This window comes from Misgurnus anguillicaudatus, chromosome 16 (assembly GCF_027580225.2).
Source record: "Misgurnus anguillicaudatus chromosome 16, ASM2758022v2, whole genome shotgun sequence".
Classification (NCBI taxonomy): Eukaryota; Metazoa; Chordata; class Actinopteri; order Cypriniformes; family Cobitidae; genus Misgurnus; species Misgurnus anguillicaudatus.
This window is the reverse complement of record NC_073352.2, coordinates 29,385,447-29,407,609: the sequence shown is the minus strand read 5'-3', so window position 1 is coordinate 29,407,609 and position 22,163 is coordinate 29,385,447. Positions and strand designations below refer to the sequence as shown.

Below are 22,163 nucleotides of genomic sequence, written 5' to 3'. Positions count from 1 at the left end.
TTCAACACCATTGTCTCTTAAACTTTTTGCCTTCCAGGGAGAAAAATTAAATTGATTGATATCTCTTTAAAATCTCATTTATTTCTCTCAGACAGCAGTAAAATTAAATGGCCGGTAAATTGAGATTTTCTCAAATGAGTTTCAGGGAAATCGACAATGTCTCAAACTTTGATCAAATGTACCAAGATACTAAAGTCTTAAATCCCAAGGTCCAGTTTCACAGACAAGGCTTAGATTAAGCTAGGATTAGGCTTTGGTAAATTAGGACTTATAATAGGCTAAATATGGTGTGCATCTTAAAAATTTTAAAGTAGACATTACACTTTTTTAAGATGTAAAATAAATCTTTGGTGTCCCTGGAGTGCATATGGGAAGTTTTAGCTCAAAATATCATATAGATAATTTATTATAACATGTTAAAATTCCACTTTGTATGTGTGAGCAAAAATGTGCCATTTTTGTGTGTGTCCCTTAACATGCAAATGAGCTGGTCTCTGCACTAAATGGCAGTGCTGTGGTTGGATAGTGCAGGTTAAGGGGTGGTGTTATCCCATTCTGACATCACAAGGGGAGCCAAATTTCAATGACCTATTTTTCACATGCTTGCAGAGAATTGCTTACCAAAACTAAGTTACTGGGTTGATCTTTTTCACATTTTCTCGCTTAATAGAAGCACTGGGAACCCAATTATAGCATTTAAACATGGAAATAGACAGATTTTCATGATATGTCGCCTTTAAGAAATGTCTAGGTAAGTTGTTTTCAGATAAGAGATGCATTAAAAGCTGGGTGAGACTCTGTCTGTGAAACCGGGCCCAATAGTCCAAAAGATTTGAACTATGCTATTAAAGGGGCAATGGCACAAGACTTTTTTAAGATGTCAAATAAATTTTTGGTGTCCCCAGAGCACATATGTGAAGTTTTAGCTCAAAATACCATATCAATAATTTATTATAACATGTTAAAATTGCCACTTTGTAGGTGTGTGCAAAAATGTGGCGTTTTGGGTGTGCCCTTTAAAATGCAAATGAGCTGATGAAATTCAAACACTGATCACAATGATGGTGGTTTATTGCAATTAAAACTCAATCGTGCTTTTCTCTGCACTAAATGGCAGTGCTGTGGTTGGATAGTGCAGATTAAGGGGTGGTATTATTTTAATAAGAGCCCCTTATAACATCATAAGGAGAGCCAAATTTCAATGACAAATTTCTAATTTCATGCGCTTGTAGAGAATAGTTTACCAAAACGAAGTTACTGGGTTGATCTTTTTCACATTTTCTAGGTTGATAGAAGCACTGGGGACCCAATCATAGCACTTAAACATGGAAAAAGTCAGATTTTCATGCCATGGCCCTTTTAATATATTACTTTATGGTCTATAGTCTTAATGTGTATGGGCTCCGTTTTCTGTGTGTTTATTTTAGTTTCTGTTTTACTGTAACATCTAAGATCAAGTTTAGTATCTGAATGTAACATAGCTGTAAAGTAAAACCTTTCATGTGAGGAAGCTCTAAACTTTTTCCTTGCGGCATGTATGTGTGTGAAAGAGAGAAAAAGAGAGAGAGAGAGAGAGAGAGAAAGAGGTGTGATTTGGTATATTGCTCTATTCTTCTTTGTGTGTGTATGTGTGTGTGTGTGTGTGTGTGTGTGTGTGTGTGTGTGTGTGTGTGTGTGTGTGAGAGAGAGAGAGAGAGAGAGAGAGAGAGAGTTTTTGGGTGGGGGTCTCTTCTGTCCCCTCTTGTTTCCGTGGTCACGCTGCCGGACACGCTCACACTTTCACCATGGCCGCCTCAGAGACATGCAGCACCATTGAACCTCTCCAGCCGGAGTCTCCAGAACCCTGTGTTTCGGTGTCAGATGCGGAGCAGAACCAAGACCAGGATCAAGATCCGGCCCTTCAAAACCAGGATAAAGATGGGGAGAAAGACGAAGGTGACGGTTCCAAAGCAGAACCTGAACTTCAGAACCGGGAACCTTTGGACTCTGACTGGGTGGAGGAGAGTTTCCGGATAGACCGAAAGAAACTTGAACTCATGCTGTACGGTGTGTGCGTGCGTATATGTGTGTTTATTATAACAAAGCTGTGATTTTCTACTCTGTGACTTGCACGTGCTGAATATTGATAACTGTAATATGAGTCATTCCAGAAGCTTCATTAATCAAACAATTTTCATGCATTTTAAAGAAACCCATTCAGACAGCCACCTGCCACCGTTTGTTACAGTGAATTAGCTCTGAATGCAGGACAGTGAGTGTAAGATGAATGTGGGTTGTCCGCGAGCATCTCTCTGACTCTTCTGCTGTGATGAACAGGTATAATGGTCTGTTATCATGAGCTGTCCAGGAATCTTCTGGAGTTTAGCACCGCGAACAGCTGGCGATTCATCACCACCAGCTAAATGTCGACATTCAAATCCCTCAGAAACAGACAGGATGACATATTGAGCTCATCAGAGGAGAAACACTTTTAGTCGAACATGTGCTCAGTGGTGCTTGTGTTTCGCCTCATCGTATTGCTCAGAGATGGCTTGTTCATGTTTCTCGGTTCAACTTTATCCATGATGCTTCTACTAAATTTTTGTGGTGTTTGACTTTCAAAATCTCAGTACTACAATAATAGTGAAATGTTGGGAATGGTGGTCATGGCATTGCTGTACAGTTGTTACTGTAGGTGGTTGGTAGGCCAAGACTGTAACCGGTGTTAAGGGCCATTTCCATGTAAGATATTTGATATCTGGCAGATGCTTTTATACAAAATGACTTGCCGTGCATTACAATGTGTTCATTTTATCAGTATGTGTGTTACCTGGGATTGAAACCCCAACCTATTGCGCAGCTAACGCAGTGCTCTTCCACTGAGCAACAGAAACAGATATTAATTGATTAATGGTAATTGACGACATGTTTGATAGTCAATGTAAAATGATATACCATTTTATTACACTGTAGAAAAACTGCTGTAGTTATTCAGCATTTATCAATCCCTTCAGAAAAACACGATTATGCGATCGCATGATTCAACGCATAATCAGCCAAAGTACGCATATTTATGCGGAGGGCCGCATTTTTTCAAATGAAAAATGTTGCATTTACTTCACACAAGCGCAGCCATGTCGCATGTTACAAACAGTTTTTGCGAGTTCCCGCAGTTTTTGGAAGGTCCAGCAATTTCATCGTATAAAATTGCATAAATATCCAACGTATTCCATCACATTTTTTAAGAAAACGTTTCGCAAGATCAAGGATTGAAAACGTTTCGCAAGATCAAGGATTTTTGCCTGCAACAATCACAAAAAAAGTGATTGGAAAGCATTCTGGAAACCAGAAATCCTCATCAACCTCTTTCATTTTTTTTTCTAATTTTGGTTCCCAGAACGCTGTAATTTTTGTAGTTTTTTTTCTGTAAAGATGAAGTCTTGTTAATGTTTAATGTTCATTTATCTTTGAACTGTAGTAAATTACATACATTTAAATCTACAGTAAGTTACTGGCAAACTGCTGCTAGTACAACCCAATATCACGAAATTACGTGACTATTTCACGTATGGACCAACGTGAAAATGTCACGTTTTGCCGCGTTTGAGCGTGAGCATGTCACGCTTTTCTGTTTGTGTCACTGTCACGTATTGGTTACTCAAATTTCTTACCATTGTCGCTTCGGTTTAGGGTTAGATTTACATAAAATGACATCCTTACCTAAACAAACTCTAACCCCAACGTCAGGCGACAATTGGTTAAAGTTTAGAAAATAAAAAAGAATAAGTCTTGTATCTTTTTTTTTATAAACCAATACTTAAAGTGACAAATACTTAAAGTGACATATAACACAAGCACTAAATCTAACCCTAAACCGAAGCGACAATGGTTTGAAAATAGGACAAAAAAGTTGAGTAACCAATACGTGACAGTGACACAAACAGAAAAGCGTGACATGCTCACGCTCAAACGCGGCAAAACGTGACATTTTCACGTTGGTCCATACGTGAAATAGTCACGTAATTTCTACAGAAATTTTTAACAATGTAATTATAATCTATTTATTAATCTAATATATTCTATTATATATACTATTTCATAATGTAAATATTTTATATTTAATCCACACTGTAAAAAACGCAGCATTTTTGTCAAATCAACATATATTTTTATTTTACTTTAACTTAAAAAATTAAGTTAAACAATTTTAACTCGATGTTATAGGTTATGTCAACTTATCACCAGCCAAAACCTAAAATAGTAGGTGCAATTGAGTAGGTTAATGTTTTCAGTAAGACATGTTTGTTAAAACTAGTTATATTTCATAATTAAACTAAGGTCTAGTCCTGGCTTAAGCAAGGCAAAATGCATGAGTTGCTTATAAGTATAGGATGTTTAAGATCTCTTCTCAAACTCTAGAGGCGGCGCATTTAAGATTGTGGGGTTACTTTTCAAGATAATCATATGAGACATTTGACCTGCTTTCTATTTAGTCTCCTTGTTGTTTAGGAGAAAGTTTGTGATGTGCTGTGCAGTGTGGTACTATAGCTGCTTTACAGCGTGTGCTTAGTTTACGCTGTCTAAATTAGTTTTGCGTCAGCAGTGTTTTACTACAACACAACTGCTCTTTGACGCCATTTCTCAGAACAACTCTGGGGTCTCAAAAACACACACACACACACACACACACACACACACACACACACACACACACACACATACACACACACACACACACACACACACACACACACACACACACAAACACACTGGTAGTTTAGTCATTCTTTGTTGTAAAGTTGTGTAACCCATGGCGATGAGGAGCTGTGAAATGAAAAGGCCCGTGTTCAGCTCAACCACCTAAATGTCATTGTGGGACAGATGTGTTTAACTTCACCCCCTTTTGCAGACTCTCACACAAACACGCACTGCCTTTTATACTTCAACTGTCTGTTTAAATCTTAAGAAGATGATTGTGTTGCATAAATACAAAATAATAAACAAAAGTGTGATGGGGTTAACAAAAGTTATTTACAAAATCTGATTTATATAATTTCTACAAAGTTTGAAATGTGATGTTTAATATTGTAATGTCTTCTCTTTGTTTATCTCCAGCTCCTGCAGAAGGGTCTGGACCAACAGGAGATGAGTTCTTTGAACGGGTAAGAAACTGAAAGAGTTAAAGGAATAGTCTACTCATTTTCAATATTAAAATATGTTATTACCTTAACTAAGAATTGTTGATACATCCCTCTATCATCTGTGTGCGTGCACGTAAGCGCTGGAGCGCGCTGCGACGCTTCGATAGCATTTAGCTTAGCCCCATTCATTCAATGGTACCATTTAGAGATAAAGTTAGAAGTGACCAAACACATCAACGTTTTTCCTATTTAAGACGAGTAGTTATACAAGCAAAATAAAACGTAGCGCTTTTCTAAGCGGATTTAAAAGAGGAACTATATTGTATGGCGTAATAGCACTTTTGCGAGTACTTCGACTCGCCTGAAAAGTCCGCTCCCTTCTCACTCTCATAATGGGAGAGGGAGGGTGTTACTGCGCCGAGTCGAAGTACTCCCAAAAGTGCTATTACGCCATAAAATATAGTTCCTCTTTTAAATCCGCTTAGAAAAGCGCTACGTTTTATTTTGTACCACCAAACTTGCTCGTATAACTACTCGTCTTAAATAGGAAAAACGTTGATGTGTTTGGTCACTTCTAACTTTATCTCTAAATGGTACCATTGAATGAATGGGGCTAAGCTAAATGCTATCGAAGCGTCGCAGCGCGCTCCAGCGCTTACGTGCACGCACACAGATGATAGAGGGATGTATCAACAATTCTTAGTTAAGGTAATAACATATTTTAATATTGAAAATGAGTAGACTATTCCTTTAACATCTTTCATATTTGTGACCCTGGACCACAAAACCAACCATAAATGGTATATTTAAAGCAATTGCCAACAATACATGTTTTTTTCTTTTATGCCATAAATCATTAGGACATTAAGTAAAGATCATGTTTCATAAAGATATTTTTGTAAATTTCATACAATATATATATAAAACATGTGTTTTTCATTTGTAATTTGTGTCACTAAGGATTTCATTTGGACATGCAATTTTCTCAATATTTTGATTTCAGATTTTTAAATAGTTGTATCCCAGCCAAATATTGTCCTATCCTAACAAACCATACATCAATGAAAGCTTATAAAATAAAATCCCTTATGATCGGTTTTGTGGTCCAGTGTCATATATAATGTGTCAAATCTTACCCTTCACAAACACAACTCTGATGGTTAAAAACTCTGATTGTGTTTTGGACACGGTAGCTGGTGGTCCAAGATGGTGTGTCATGTCAAAACTAATTTCATCAGCTTTGCACTGTAAACCATCCAGACCACTTTAGACCAGCTAGAAACCATGTAATACCAGCTGTGATCTTAAGTGTTTAGCATTAGGATCAGTCAGTGATTTTGTCTCAAACACACAGCACAATGTCACACTGAAAGGCTTTGTGATGTTAATGAAGTATTGTTCCTGTCGAGTGGAGGATGTGTGTGTGTGAATTTGTAAAGAGTTTCTGTTTCTTACACACTTATTGTCTTAGGTGATGAGAGAAACAGGCACGCAGGTGAAATGGCCGTCCAAGCTAAAGATCGGAGCAAAGTCAAAGAAAGGTGAGATGATGTCACATGTTCCTAACACAGATTACCTCACTAAAATCACATCATTGCGACAAAATAATTCACTCAGAAGTAAATGTGCAGTTTCATGTTGTTTTGTTTTGATGTGCCGTATAAACTTTTAATTCTGTCTTCTGTGTGTGTCCAGATCCTCATGTTAAAGTGGAAGGAAAGAGAGAAAATGTTCTTGAGGCTAAACAGAAGATTCTGGAACTGCTTGAGACTAAGGTGAGATTTAAAGAGTTTATTTGCTCCTCAACTGGGTGTTTGTGGTCTCACCCCAGCACACCTGTGCACAGGTGAATAAAGTGACTCTGAAGATGGACGTCGCTCACACCGAACACTCTCATGTGATCGGTAAAGGGGGCGGGAACATTAAGAAGGTCATGGAGGAAACTTCCTGTCACATTCATTTTCCGGATTCTAACCGGAACAGCGCAGCAGGAGAAAAGAGTAACCAGGTAATCTCGTCTAAGATGCTTTTTTTGCACCGCACATGCCAGTCTGCACTATGCCATGATTAATGGTTACATTATTTCTAAAAAGTTTCCTGGCTTGCTATTTATTTAGGTTTGAAGGGATAGTTCACCAAAAAAGGATTTTTTTATCATTTACACACCCTGACGTTGTTTTAAACCTGTATGAGTTTCTTTATAGGCCTACTGTTGAACACAAAAGAGGATATTTTGATAAATGATGGTAAACACACAGTTGACAGTACCAATCGACTTCCATAGTATTTGTTTTTCCTACTATGGAAGTAAATGGGTAAAGAAAACTCTCACACAGGTTAAGAACAACATGAGGATGAGTAATTGAGGACAGAATGAGTGAACTATCCATTTAAGACATTGCAGACAAAATGAATTAAAGATACAAAATACCTATTTTATTACATTCACTAAATTAAATATTAATCATGTGAAGACGTGCTTCAAGGATTTAAGGGTTTTTTGTCATTCCATAACACAAATACAAACAAATTGATAATTAGAAATAATTAGAAATTATGATTTATTTTTATTTCAGTTTAAAAGAGGCTGCAGTTTCCTGCTATTGCTCAAGTGGAAGGGGAGCTTACCCTAAAAACTTGACACATCAGTTTTACACAGTTTTTAATACTATATACACATTTCCTGTATTTTCTGGATGTATTCTAATAAAGAGACAGAGAAACAATTATATATGATCACTATAACATTGCAAAAACAACAAATCTAGTTGTGGTATGGTGGCCTAAGACACTTGCACAGTACTGTACAGATATCTATACATTTGGTGCCAATACCTTTGAGGTACCAATTAGGGATGTGTAACACACTAAAGAATAAAAGTTTTTGTTTACATAATATATGTGGGTGTACTGTGTATAATAATTATTTTTAGAAATATTTGCATGTGTTTATACATGTTTATGTTTATATTTATGTATAATTTATATAACATATAAATATTTATTATATACATATTTTCTTAAAGCTAACGTAACACATGCTGTTTCTGCATTTCTGATGTTAATCTGGAGTACCTATAGAGTAGTATGACATCCTTTATATCTCCGAAGACTCTTAAGTTTAATCAGATTTATAAAAGAAAGAATAGCTTTACCGAATCTTTCCGATAACGTACGAAAAATGAAGAAGGAGGAGTTACTACCGCGGGTGGCGCGAGTACGAGTCATGCAACACTATACAACACTGTTTTAACTTATGATTCACTACATGTTCGTCTCATTTATGTAATATGCACGCGCCTATTCCAACATAATAGTCTTACTTACCGCATGCAACTCATGACCCAGTTGGGAAAATCCAGTGCATCAAACACACACGCAAAACTCCGCTGCTACCCCGGATAATAAACTATATCCGTTGTTTCCATAAGGCTGACTTTCTTCTCCTTACATCAAAAAACACACTTCATCTTTCGTGCCATTGTTGAGTTTTGAAATTAAACAAAGCTGTGTGGCGTGATAAGATGTTTGCAAGTTGTAGCGTCTCCCGCTGATTGACGGGTGGGTGTGTTTTTCCGGGAGAAGTGCCCATATAAAGAAGTGATACGTATAGAAAACCCCTGAAACTTCAGTTGGACCTGTAATCGAAAAAAACTTTCCGAAACTTGTACGAACCCTTGCGAAGTGCATTCGCCACAGAAATACTCTGTAACACGCCCAAATGCTTTTTTGACACTTTGCCTACGTTTAGCATGAGGAAACAACTCTATAACTGTGTTAACAAGTCAGAATGCTTGAAATACCATTAAACCCCTCCTTTAAAATGTGTGTGTATTTATATTTACATAATTATTTTACACAGTATTTTATTTAAACAAAAACTTTTATTCTGCAAACGATTAGCATCCCTAGTACAGCTAGGGATTCTTTTTTGACCATTTTTTTCTGACAGTGAAAAAAACTAACACTGATGTTCTGGTTAAACAACAAAATGAAACATTAACCAATTAAACAATCACATAATAAGTAATAAAAGCTCATTAAGGACTAAACAAAACAATTAAAAGAATAAATATTAATACCAAAAAATATAAAAAAATTAAAATATTATTGTGGATAAAAAAGATCTGTGTGTAAACATCATTGCACAGAGGGGGTGGTTTCCTGGACAGGGCTTAAGTCTAGTCCAAGACTAAAATCTTGTTTGAGATTTTACGTATTCTAAAGGGGACATATCATGAAAATCTGACTTTTTTAATGTTTAAGTGCTATAATTGGGTCCCCAGTGCTTCTATTAATCCAGAAAATGTGAAAAATATCAACTCAGTAACTTAGTTTTCATATAAATAGGTCATTGAAATTTGGCTCTCTTTGTGATGTCAGAAGTGGATAATACCGCCCCTTAATCTGCACTATCCATCCACAGCACTGCCATTTAGTGCATTTTAAAGGACACACCCAAAATGGCACATTTTTGCTCACATCTACAAAGTGGCAATTATAACATGTTATTATAAATTATCTATATGGTATTTTGAGCTAAAACTTCACAAACGTACTCTGGGGACACCAAAGATTTATTTGACATCTTAAAAAAGTCTTGTGAAATGTCCCCTTTAAAATATATCAGTGCCAATGTTTTGTCTCAAGATGCACACTGGTATTGTTTTTTTTAGGTATGTTTGTAAAAACTACTTAAATGTAATAATATAAATAAACCCTGTCCGGAAAACCGCCCCAGACAGTCTATACTGTAATGGTGCCGTTATATCAAAAGCATTACATGCAAAATCTCTATGAAAATAGAAGAAAAAGAGTTTGTAAGTTGAACAGCTTCATACATCCAAATATTGGGGGAAAAGTGTGAAATAATGAGCAGTTTACATTTTACCGTGCATATTTATGTTCAAACACATGATGATTGTGATTTTTACCGCAGGTGTCTATAGCCGGGCCTGTGCATGGGGTTGAGTCTGCCCGGGCACACATTCGGGTGAGTAGCAGCGTCCCTCTACTAATTTCTTTATGATACTGTTGTTGTGTTTATTACACTTCACACCGACTGTGTCTCAGAAGTGTCTCTTTCTGAGTATTTTATCTGTGTGCTTAGTGTGGTGTAAGTCCAAACTTTTCATTTTGCGACCCACTCAAATAGCTATAATCTATCCTGGGACCCACCAACATATTTTTAAATGGAAATATGAGAAAAATAAAAATTTGACCCCATTTATAATTTAGTAGTTTTTATTTAAATATCAAAGTCATTCATTTTGTGTCATTCATCACAACAGCAAAGTGACCACAAGTGGGTACCGACCCACAATTTGAAAACTCCCTGTGTAAGTTAACCTAAACACCCATTGTGATCCGCAGGCCCTGCAGCCTCTGGTGCTGACCTTTGACCTCCCAGTAACCCTTGCGGGGGGTGCGGTGGCAGATACGGGGTCACCGGTGATACAGCATCTGGCTCAAGCGTTCGGAGTGAATGTGAGCTTCAGAACTCAACCTCAACTCTACTGCAACACCTGCACCGTGAGAGGAACCCACAGCAACAGTGCGGCTGTGAAGGTCACACGCAGACATACACACACATACTCATTCATATTCAACATCATGCATAATCTCACAATGTTGTACAAATTCATCTCCGTCCTCTGACCTCTACAGAAGGCGACTTGCGTGCTGATGGAGCTGCTCCTTGGCCCGGAGGCGGTTGCCGGGGTAACGGGGGTGGTGGTGAGCACCCAGCTGGACGTCACCTCTCAACAGCATTTGTTCCTGTTGGGTCAAAACGGAGTGAATTTTCTCACCGTGATGCATCAAACGCAGACACAGATCATCCTCCCGGACCTGAGCGCTCCGCAACACGCACCCTCGCTCATGATTCAGGGCACAGCTGATGGAGTGTGTCTCGCTCGACAGCAACTGATGGTATGTGACCGTGTGTGTTTGCTTTAGAGACAGATGTGCCTGCGGAAGTGAACTGAATGTGACCAAAGCTTCCTTTGGAGATATCCTGGGATGTCCACAGTTTATAAATAAAAGAAATCTTATAGTAGCTCAACTGATAGGCCATAAGACTTGTAAGGATGTTAAGGATGCGGAAAGACACAAACTTATAAAATTTGTATCTTGAATGGTTTTTGACTAGATGTACAGATATGTGACCCTGGACCACAATATCAATCATACTGTAAGATGCATGGGTGTATTTGTAGCAATAGCCAACAATACACTGTACACTGCAAAAAATGATTTTCAAGAAAAAAATGTGTAGTATTTTAGTCTTGTTTTTAGTAAAAATAACTACAAATTCTTAAATTAAGATGCCTTTTCTTGGTGAGCAAAACGACCCAGGAAAATAAGTCTAGTTTTTAGACAAAACAAAATCAAATTTAAGTGATTTTGTGCATAAAACAAGCAAAAAAATAAATAAATCTGCCAATGGGGTAAGCAAATTTTTCTTGAATTTAGTGTTCAAGAAAAATGTTCAAGATTTTTTTGCAGATTTTTTACTTGTTTTATGCACAAAATCACTTAAATTTGATATTTTTGGTCTAAAAACTAGACTTATTTTCTTAGGTCGTTTTGCTCATCAAAAAAACGCATCTTAATTTAAGAAATCTTAGATATTTTTTTTTGTGAAAACAAGACAAAAATACTATTTTTTTTTCTGAAAATCCTTTTTTTGCAGTATATGGGTCAAAATTAACACAATGCAAAAAATAATTTTCAAGAAAAAAAATCTTAGTATTTTTGTATTGTTTTCAGTAAGAATATCTGAAAATTCTTAAATTAAGATGCTTTTTCTTGATTAGCAAAATGACCCAAGAAAATAAGTCTAGTTTTTAGACCAAAAATATCAAATTTAAGTGATTTTATGCATAAAGCAAGCATACCCCACTGTACCCCACTGGCAGATTTTTTGCATCTTAATTTAAGAATTTTTATATATTTTTACTGAAAACAAGACAAAAATACTAAGATTTTTTTTCTTGAAAATATTTTTTTGCAGTGCACTTTTTCTTTTATGCTAAAAATAATTAAGATATTATGTGAATATCATGCTCATGCAGTGCTAAGGACTTCATTTTGACAACTTTAAAGGTGATTTTCGTTAAAAAAAAAATCAATTTCTTTCCTATCCTATAAATATTGTCCTATCCTAACAAATTATACATCAATGGAAATCTTATTTATTCAATTTTCAGATGATGTATAAATCTCAATTTTAAAAATGTACTCTTACAACTGGTTTTGTGGTCCTGGGTCACATATGTAAAGATGTTTCCCCCTTTTTTTGTGTCTGTACGGGTGTAGGACTGCCTGCCCGTTTGCCTGATGTTTGATTTAAAAGACGAGGGTGAGTCTGAACCTCGGAAACTCACCCAGATGATGCAAAACCTGGGAGTTTTTATCAGCATCAAACCAAAGGTCAAGCAGACAGCAAAGGTACGACTACAGCGTTTACATTGCAATTAACTCTTTCCCCACCAGTGATGAGTTAATTTGTCAATTAAGAGAAAACATTTGGATAAAAAATGTGTTGTGTTCCTGATGAATTTTTATGTTAATCTGCAATACCGCGATCATCCACTAGATGCCACACTTACCCAATTTATGAAAAAACTGAAGCCAAAATGTTATTTACTAATTTTAAACGCTGTGTATGTTTTTATAATCATTCTGAATCTGATCTCTAACAAAATTCCTTTACAAAAATGCAATTATTTCAGCTTTTTCCTAAAAAATTATTATTAAAGAAAAATACCCATATTTAAGAGTTTATAAACCGATAAAAAATTTCCTGTTTTTTTGTTTGTTTGTTTGAAAGCAGATGGTCTGTTCTTTCATTTGATATATTTGTATGTTTATACATTTTAAGAAAAAAAAATCATGGAAAGCATTTTGTAAACTTTTGTGAAAATCACAAAGAATGCTGGCAGGCAACTTTTCAAAAATTGACTGTCGGGGAATGAGTTAATGTTGATTACTCCATACTTCTGTTATGCTTAAATTACATACTTTGCTGCTGATAAAGTACATACTTTTAGGTTAAGACACTTGAGATAGTGATCTAATTGCCGAGTTACTGTACTAGGCTTTAATCTCCAACTGTTATTCATTTAGCAGACAGGATTTATACATGCGGTGGCAGTCCCACTGGAAATCAGCATGCCGTATCACTGCTCATTTGAATAAACATTGCTTAGTGTAAATAGCATGAAGGATTATAGGTTAAACAGGCCCCAAAACATGCATGGATACTTCAATAATCCACCACTTTAGCAATGTGAGCACACGGCTGTCAATGTATTAATCATGATTTGGGGAGCACTAATCCAAATCTTTAATACTCCAGTACAGATGGCATGTGAATTGGGATCAAGTGTAAATGACAGATGTTGGGAATTAAAGAAACTCAGGGGTGACGTGTCGTCTTTGAAGGTGTTGTAAAGTGCTATTAAATAGTCATGAACTTGTATGTGTCTAGTCGGTGGTTGTGAAGGGTTTGGAGAGAAACATTGTGAATCTGTACAAGGCCAGACGTCTGCTGCTCGGCCTGGACTCCAGTGATGTATCCATGACGACCAAGAATTTGTGTGAGGTATCTATGGCAACCAAGTCTTCTGTGGACCCTCTGGTGGCCAATAATGGAATGACGGGCTACTGGTTAAACATACTGATGCAACAACTACGCCTCACTGAGACAGGTTTGTGTGCGTGCGTGTGTGTATGTGTGCTTGTGTGTGTTTGTGTGTGAGTGTGATCTCATGTAGGTGGTCTATAATTGCCTTCGTCCATTTAAATTTTATTGATTCTTTGTCATTGTGATAAAATGAGAGTAATTTTTATATATCATTCTCTACAGAGGCTGTTATTGGCTCTCTCTCTGGAAAGCCACGCCCCTCTGTTCCACCTGGATTGGCGGTTACATCAGAAGATGGGAGGACTGGACTTAAAATGACAGACTTAAAATTAGAGAAGGTTTGAGCGATCATAATCCTGATTATTTTAATAATACTACTGTAGTGTACTGCATTCTGCTTAGAGAAACCTGTAAAGGACATGTCAAATGTAAAGTCAATAATGTAAAGAATATTCAGTAAAATATAACCTTGATATCTTTAATATTAAGTAAGTGAGGTCATGTCAAAGATTAAAATCAAATTGAAATCAATGATTTAAATCAAACTTTGTCGCACCTAAACCCATAAGTCTTTAGCCTGGAGTCACACACTGCAAAAAATGAATGTCTTACTTAGTATTTATATAGATATAAATATCTGAAAATGATTTAATTGAGATACATTTACTTGGTAAGCAAGTGGCTTAAGATATTAAGTCTTGTTTATTGAAATAAATGATGAAAATCAAGAGGTTTCTTACTTAAAATAAGTCAAAAATATCTGCCAGTGCAGTAAGAAAAATAAACTTAATTCCAGTTTCTTCCAGTTTCAACTTAATTCAACAAACTTAATTTAAGTTTATTTTTCTTTCCGCAAACCAAATTTCAAGCAGACAGCAAACTATAGTATTTACATTGCAATTAACTCTTACCCGCCATTGACAAGTTATCTCGTCAATTAAGAGGAAACATTAAAGCATAAAGCATAAAAAACGTGTTCCTGATGATTTTTTATGTTAATCTGCAATACCGCGATTATCCACTAGATGTCGCACTTACCCAATTTATGAAAAAACTGAAGCCAAAATGTTATTTACTAATTTTAAACTCTGTGCATGTTTTTATAATCCTTCTGAATCTGATCTCTAACAAAATTCCTTCACAATGACGCAATTATTTCAGTTTTTTGCTAAAAAAGGTATTTTAAAGAAAAATATCCATATTTTACAGTTTATAAGCAGAGTTTGTTTGTTTATTGTTTGTTTGAAAGCAGAGGGTCTGTTCTTTCATTTGATATATTTGTATGTTTATATATTTAGAAGAAAATTTTCCTGAAGGCATTTTGTGAAACTTTTGTGAAAATCACAAAGAATGCTGGCGGGCAACTTTTCAAAAGATGGCTGGCGGGGAATGAGTTGAGGAATGATGATTACTCCATACTTCTGTTATGCTCTGCTGCTGAAGTACATTCTTTTCAAAAACTTAATTTAAGTTTATTTTTCTTACTGCACTGGCAGGTATTTTGACTTATTTTAAGTAAGACACATCTTAAATTTTCATAATTTCTTTCTATAAACAAGACTTAAAGCAACACCAAAGAGTTTTTTTTACCTTAAAATAACGTTTCCAAAAAAGTTTCAGTGGTTCATCCACACAAAACAGGGTGAATGGCACTTTCACATTCGCTTTGCAGCCCTCTATCGGCCAAAACCGCACTAAAGAAGTTTCCAACCGTCGGGTAGTGGTCCTGTAGTTCGAGTGAAAACTAAAAAAACTTGCTTTACGGCAGACCTACAATCCAATCAGAGCCAGCTATGCTGCAGTATTTACGACAGTGGTAATGAACAATTACGCTTCTAACCTGTAGGGGGAGCAAAGAGCCAGAGTTCTTTAGTGTTGCTTTAATTTCAAAAGAAAGTAAATGTATCTCAATGTAAGAATTTTCAGATATTTGTTTTAAAAAACAAGACAAAAGTGCTGGGTAGGACATTCATTTTTTGCAGTGCAAATACTGAGTCATGACAGAGATTAAAATACAAATGATATTACTTTGTTTTTCCCATTGCATTGTGGGATACAATATGCAGTACAAATGGAAACTGTTATAAAAAAAAGTAGCATTGCGTCAGATTCCAGAGAATGAAGATCAGCAGTCACATGATGAGATGGAGAGCAATGTCACGCCACACGCAGAGGTGACAGAGGTTAAAGAGGTTGTTGTCAGAGCAACTGCATCATCGAGGAGAGGCAGCCAATCAGAGGGCCCCAGGGAGTCGCACCAGGAGCCACGGCAATCACTCGCATCTGAAATCTCACAGAGGTACAAACTCTCCAGCTGGACAGACAGATAATACTGTTCATTACATTCAAAAACTGATTCAAGAATAAACTGTGTGTGTGTTTCAGGTCAGTGAGGGCAGAGATGGATGGTGTTTATTTGAACAGAGACAGACGCTGTAGTCTGAGAGTTTTCCCCTCGATGGAAGAGGTAGAAATGAGGATTATAATGACTGCAGAATGAACTTCATCATGATGTTTCTTTCAGTTTGTTAAAATCATTGTTGTTTTTTATTCATTCAACAGGATCCAGAGTATGAGAGAAAGAAACTTCTGGCAAATCGAGGTTTGACTTTTGATTATTCATAATATGTAGCTAATCCAGTTCTTCACTCCCTCAGATCATTAACTATTATTAATCCTTATAAGTCCCTTGGGGTCAATCTTACCTCCAAGCCACCTTTCTTTAGTTAAAAACATGGTTCCCTTCATCTCAATGGAAGATATTGTGACTTTTCTAGACTATCTGTCAATATTCATATAAAAACTGGGCTTGATTCGGTCGTTCTAAAGATGTGTGAAAACAAATTTACCAAAAGAGGCCCTTTGGGGGTAAAAATGACCTCAATTAAAAATGAATAGGATATGCAAAAAAATCTTATTTTTCTTCTTATTTGTCAAAATAAAATCAATGCATCTAGAATAAATCTGAAAATTTCAACACAGAAAAGTAGGCCTGGTACTAGAGCACAAATGCAATATAAAAAAAGACATGCTCAATCACACACACAAACACACAAAGGTATGACTGCCACAGAGAGCATTTTTTTAAAAATTTGTCAAAAACAGCCACTTTTGCCAAAACAAAGATGTAAACTGGTGGGCTCTAATGCTCACACATGTGCGTGCACACTTACATTCAGAAAAATTTCTGTGGCATTCTGTAAAAGCAGACATTTCAAAATGCATCAAAAACTTTATATATACATAAATTCACAAAATGTATCATTAAAGTAGTGATGTGAGCAGTTGGCCACATCCAGTGAAATGAATGGGTCTCTATGGGCCTGTTTGTTTTTAAACACCTGATGGTCGACTCGAATTCAACACATTTAGATCATAATTTATGTGAATTTACACAAAAAAATTATACTTTACAGGCAAGCTATTGGTGTAGTTGTGGAATTTAGTGGTTAAAAGCTATAAAAGTACTTCATATCTCCCAAACACAGCATTAATGTATAGATGGGAAGTAAACAAAAGAAAAATATTATTTGTATGATTAAAAATGTATATGTTTTTTGTAATCACTCTTCATTTGACCCCCACGGAACTCTTAATGTATACAGGAAAATAGGGGTTTATAAAGGTTAAACATGTAAAACTTGCTGTGAATGCGAACACTTTTCACAGCAAGTACATTTTTCTGCTTGCCAACATCAAAATGACATATTGCAGATTTCTAATATGAATCATAATCACATTCATCTCACATCTTGAAAGTACAATCCTGATACGATCAAGCATAACGTCTTTGACCATTATGATCTCTACTGCAATTTAAGTTCTGCTCGGGTTGGGTTCAAATTGTTATTCAGGGGCGTCTGACTGAATGGGCTCTTGTGACGGCCGTCGTAGGCTCAATCTATTTCACATTCATCGTGTATACGGCTAAAAGTGAATTAAGAAGCTTGAGTGTCAGAAAGGCTGCTATAGAGGAAACATTTCGGGGTAATGTTGCCAGATTTATAATGGACTAAAATGACCCCGCCCACAGAATATGCAAACAGATGCACAGTCATATACACACACTTGAATAAACACACACAGACATTAGAGTAAATACACACACACACACACAATGCAGAAAATAATTTTCTTATTGTCTAAACATCCGTAAAACAGGACAGTTTGCATTATATTGAACATTTGTGCATAAATAACTAATTCTTTAAAGTAAGATTTACAGAGATATTGAGAGAGCAAGAAAGAGATATGAGAGAATAGGAAAAAAAACAGGAGCGAAGGCAGAATATTTTTTCTTATATTTTATAGATGAAGTTGTTTAAATAGATGTCTAATGTTTAATAATGCAGGAGGATTGTGCAGTGTAAAATGGCACAAACACACTCTGGACTGCCAGTCGACTTCTGAGCTCGCTTCTGACTCCATAACACCTCCAGTTATATACACATATGTGTAACATGTCTTTGTAATGACTATGATTTTTATCTGTGTATGTGTGTTTGTGTGTGTGCAGCCATGCAACAGAAGCCAGTGGTAACTGAGGTCCGGACCCCCACAGATACCTGGAGTGGGATGGGCTTCTCGAAATCAATGCCCACTGAAGCTGTGAGAGAACTGAGAGCGGTGAATCGACGGTGCTATAGACCCTACCAGCAACAGGTACACACATACACACACACACACACACACACACACACACACACACACACACAATGCACACAGTGAGAAAATGAGCAGCCCCTTCATTCTCTATTTGCTGTTATAATGACTCTCTCTGAATTAAATCTCTGAATAAAAGTGATTTAGAGCTGTGAGTGTTTTAAATTGTTAATGCTGTTTCAATCATATTTATTTTTTTGTGCAAATAAATCACCACAAGGTTTGAATTTGTAGACTTGTGCGTGAATCTGTCTGTCATGTGCTAGAAACAAACATTTTCAAATTACTCACCATCATGGTTTTCTTGTTTTAGTTGAACAAAAGCAAGTGCTTAGGAAAGATCTTCCTTTTCTTAAGGAGCAATGTTGACAGATGCCGGCAGACTCAGAAAATGCATATCATTCATACATTTATATATTTAGAGTCGTCACGTTGCGTTAAGGTACAAGATACGAAAGAAAAAATAACATCTGGTGTCACTGATGTCAAACCCCTGTATGGCAAAAAATCGCGCGAATGTTCGACTAAAACAGCATGAGGTCAAGACAGAATCTCTATTAGGGGTGTCGCGATTCTCCAAATCCTCGATTCGATTACATTTTCGATTATAAGGTGCGATTCGATTCTCGATTTTTAAGGTGACATAGAATGATTGAACGGGGTATTTATCCTTGTTCTGTGATGTGACATGTAGACAAAAATGTTTTTGTTTGGGTCTGTAATGCCTTAGAAGCTTCCTAAAAACCTTCTCAAATAGCTCTATTAGGGTGGGGGAATTTAAACAAGTGGTTTTGCACCTATTTGGCTCCCCCTACTGGCTTAACTTGCAATCTCATTACTGATTGGCTGACTTTGCTGCCACTCTAAAAATGTAGCCAATTATTTTAAAGTGAAGGGGCAGGGAGATGCCTGTGATGTCATAAGCATCAGTTTTTCAGATTGGGCTGTTTTCTGGGTGACATTTCTAAAAGAGGAATTTCTATGAGACTGAGATGTTTAGCATGTTTAGCACTTTTTGTATGTTTGTGAATGCGGGTAGACTACCATTATTCAACAAAGACAAGGTAAAAATGGTTTTTCATTCTCTGTCCCCTTTAAAAAAAAAATTAAAGCACCAAAAAAATGCTATGCCATCTTTATGAAATATAATATCTGACTTTGAACCCAGAGATGCCCTGCCATGTTAGCCCTGTCTGATAAAACGAAACTTCCTGTCAGATGAACATTCCTGTCAGTACTTTGCACCTTAAAAATGCGCTTTTAATAACGTCAGATGAGATTGTGACGTTTAAATGCTGTTTTCATAACTTTATAAGCAACTGAAACAAGTTGTTGAGAAACTTAAACAGACCTCAGTTCAGAGAAACGACCGGTCCTGGCACAGACGCGGTTCTGCTGTGCATGCGCGCGTGCTATGATTGAGTTCAGCTGAAGGCACTTGCTATTTTTTTGTTTCCCGTGTAAAGAGCAGCTCGCATGGTGTCTCCTGCATCTGCCATGGTATCTTTTGACTAGCTGTAGCTAGCTAAGTTAGAGGAGGTTGACTCGCGGTGCTCAACACGTGTTTTTTTTCCCGCTTGGCAAGCCGACCGGACGTGACATGGGGGCGTGGCACCATCGACGATTCCATTTTTTAATTCAAAGTACGAGGTTGTGACTTATTTTGGATCGATTTTGAATTCGTGACACCCATAATCTGAACTAATCTTTACTGTGTTTGTCTCTCTGCTTGTAGTCGTGGAATGCTCAGACTGGGAAGGAACGTGGCTGTAACGGCAGCAATTCGGAGAACTGGAGGGAAAGAAGGGGATCTTTATCTTCATCACCACCTGAGTCCTCATCGCCTTCCTTTCAGACCTACAGTTTGTCAGCTGCCCGACCATGTATGTAACCAACCGATTTAATTATAGAAAATGTGGCGTATCCTGTTTCATTTCAGCGTTACATTGTGATAGCAGCTTTTATGCGTTTAGAGCTGAAACATTAAGATTCAGGGCCTAAAGACCAACCAAGATTAAAGACAAAAGATATAAGTTTTACTTTGTGACCTTTAACCTGCAGTGGAGAGCTACCTGACCAGCTCGAACCAATCTGAGGGCGGATCTGCAGTGCCCAGACATTTGATTGGCAGGTCACCTAGCCCCACCCACACGGATGATCTTGTAGAGTTACTGGGACAGTTGGGTCTGGGGAAGTACATCGATATATTCCAGGAACAAGAGGTACACGCACACACACAATAATCTTAGATGACACACCCATATAATACACACTCCCGTCACTGACTGTCTACAAAAAACTAACTTTGGTCAACAAGTAATAGTTATTTCCTAAAGTTAGTGACACAATCAGATTATCTTTGAAAGACATTCAGAGTTTTGTTTGAGATGTAAAGTAGTTGATTTTGTTGAGAGCTCTATTCTGCTTTGTTTTCTGCTGCCAAAAAAACTAAAATGATTATTTTTAGATTTTGATTATGTGATGTGATTATCTAAACACATTTCTGTTCATTTTTTTTGTGCTTTCTGCCGCAGAATTACACTGCTGTGTACTATTTGAGTATTTTATAATGGTATCAGCTATTTCAGAAAAACCTGAGTCCACAAAATCCCATTACAGCAAAACAGAGAGTGTTTGGTTCCTTGATGTGTCATCTTGTCCAGAATTATCTACAAAATGCCTTTTTAATTTAAGCATATTAACACAACACATGTATACACAACACACTGTGAGTAGAGAAATATCATGTTTTTTTTTGTGTCAGATTGATTTTCAGACCTTCCTAACGCTTACAGATGAGGACTTAAAGGAAGTGGGTGTGAGCACATTTGGAGCACGCCGAAAGATGATTCTCGCCATCACGGGTAACATTTCTTAACCAAACTAATAGAGGACACCTAAATAAAAGATTGCATTAACAAATCTTACTAACAAATCACCTAAATCAGCTAAACTCATATACTAATAATAAAATCGACTAGCAGAACTAACAGTTTTTCTATGCATCCTATAAAAAACAATTCTGGGTTATTTACAAGCCAGCGTTGGGTCAAAAAGGAAAAACCTAACCGTTGGTAACCCATAAAATTTTTATATTTGACCCAACAATGGTTTATAACCAAACCATGCATAGGTTAATGTATTATCCAATGGGTTGGGTTCGTCATTGAGTTTTTGACCGAATGCTGGGGTGAAACTTCCAGTCTGATGTGCATACCTACATGTTCATTTTTGCCTCCAAATATTAGTTTTCAAATTTTGTATTGTGTTTTCCCGTGCCAGATTTGAGTAAAAAGAGGAAATTTCCAGAAACGGTCACTCTGAAGACTGGGTACCTGGAAGGGGGGGCAAGCGGCCGTCTTCCACGGATTGTGGACGAGGATGTGGCCGCCAAAAGTAACCGCTGGTGATAAACTGCAGTGACTGCAAAGACTAAGTTTCCTACATTGCACCTGGGATCAGTTAAAGCTTCCTGTCATGTGGCCCTCAGGGACCAATCAAAGTGTAATACGTGATAGATGATTACCATAATAAGGCAGAGAGGACAGATGTGTTATTGGTCTCAGCGGAAACATGCTGAGATGTATGACCTTCACTGCCTGTCCAGCACCAACACTTATTATGCAAGAATGTCTCTTTTTTGTGTCTCTGTATCTCTTCTTGTCACCGGTCTTGTGTCTATGCAACACTTTATGGCCTTTATAATTGTTAAACAAGAATATTTTCAGTTC

General features: G+C 36.8%; 1 protein-coding gene across 1 annotated transcript; it reads left to right on the top strand.

The window, feature by feature from the left end:
• Positions 1-468: 468 nt before the first annotated feature.
• bicc2 (bicaudal C homolog 2) lies at positions 469-22,163 on the top strand. The gene is made up of 19 exons (XM_055177301.2): positions 469-2,046; positions 5,095-5,141; positions 6,592-6,661; positions 6,816-6,895; positions 6,967-7,128; positions 10,060-10,113; positions 10,494-10,688; positions 10,788-11,051; positions 12,441-12,572; positions 13,615-13,834; positions 13,993-14,108; positions 15,879-16,069; positions 16,156-16,237; positions 16,333-16,372; positions 18,287-18,432; positions 20,168-20,315; positions 20,494-20,654; positions 21,197-21,296; positions 21,715-22,163. The coding sequence occupies exons 1-19, from the start codon at positions 1,785-1,787 to the stop codon at positions 21,840-21,842; spliced, it is 2,598 nt and encodes an 865-aa protein (XP_055033276.2). The 5' UTR covers positions 469-1,784; the 3' UTR covers positions 21,843-22,163.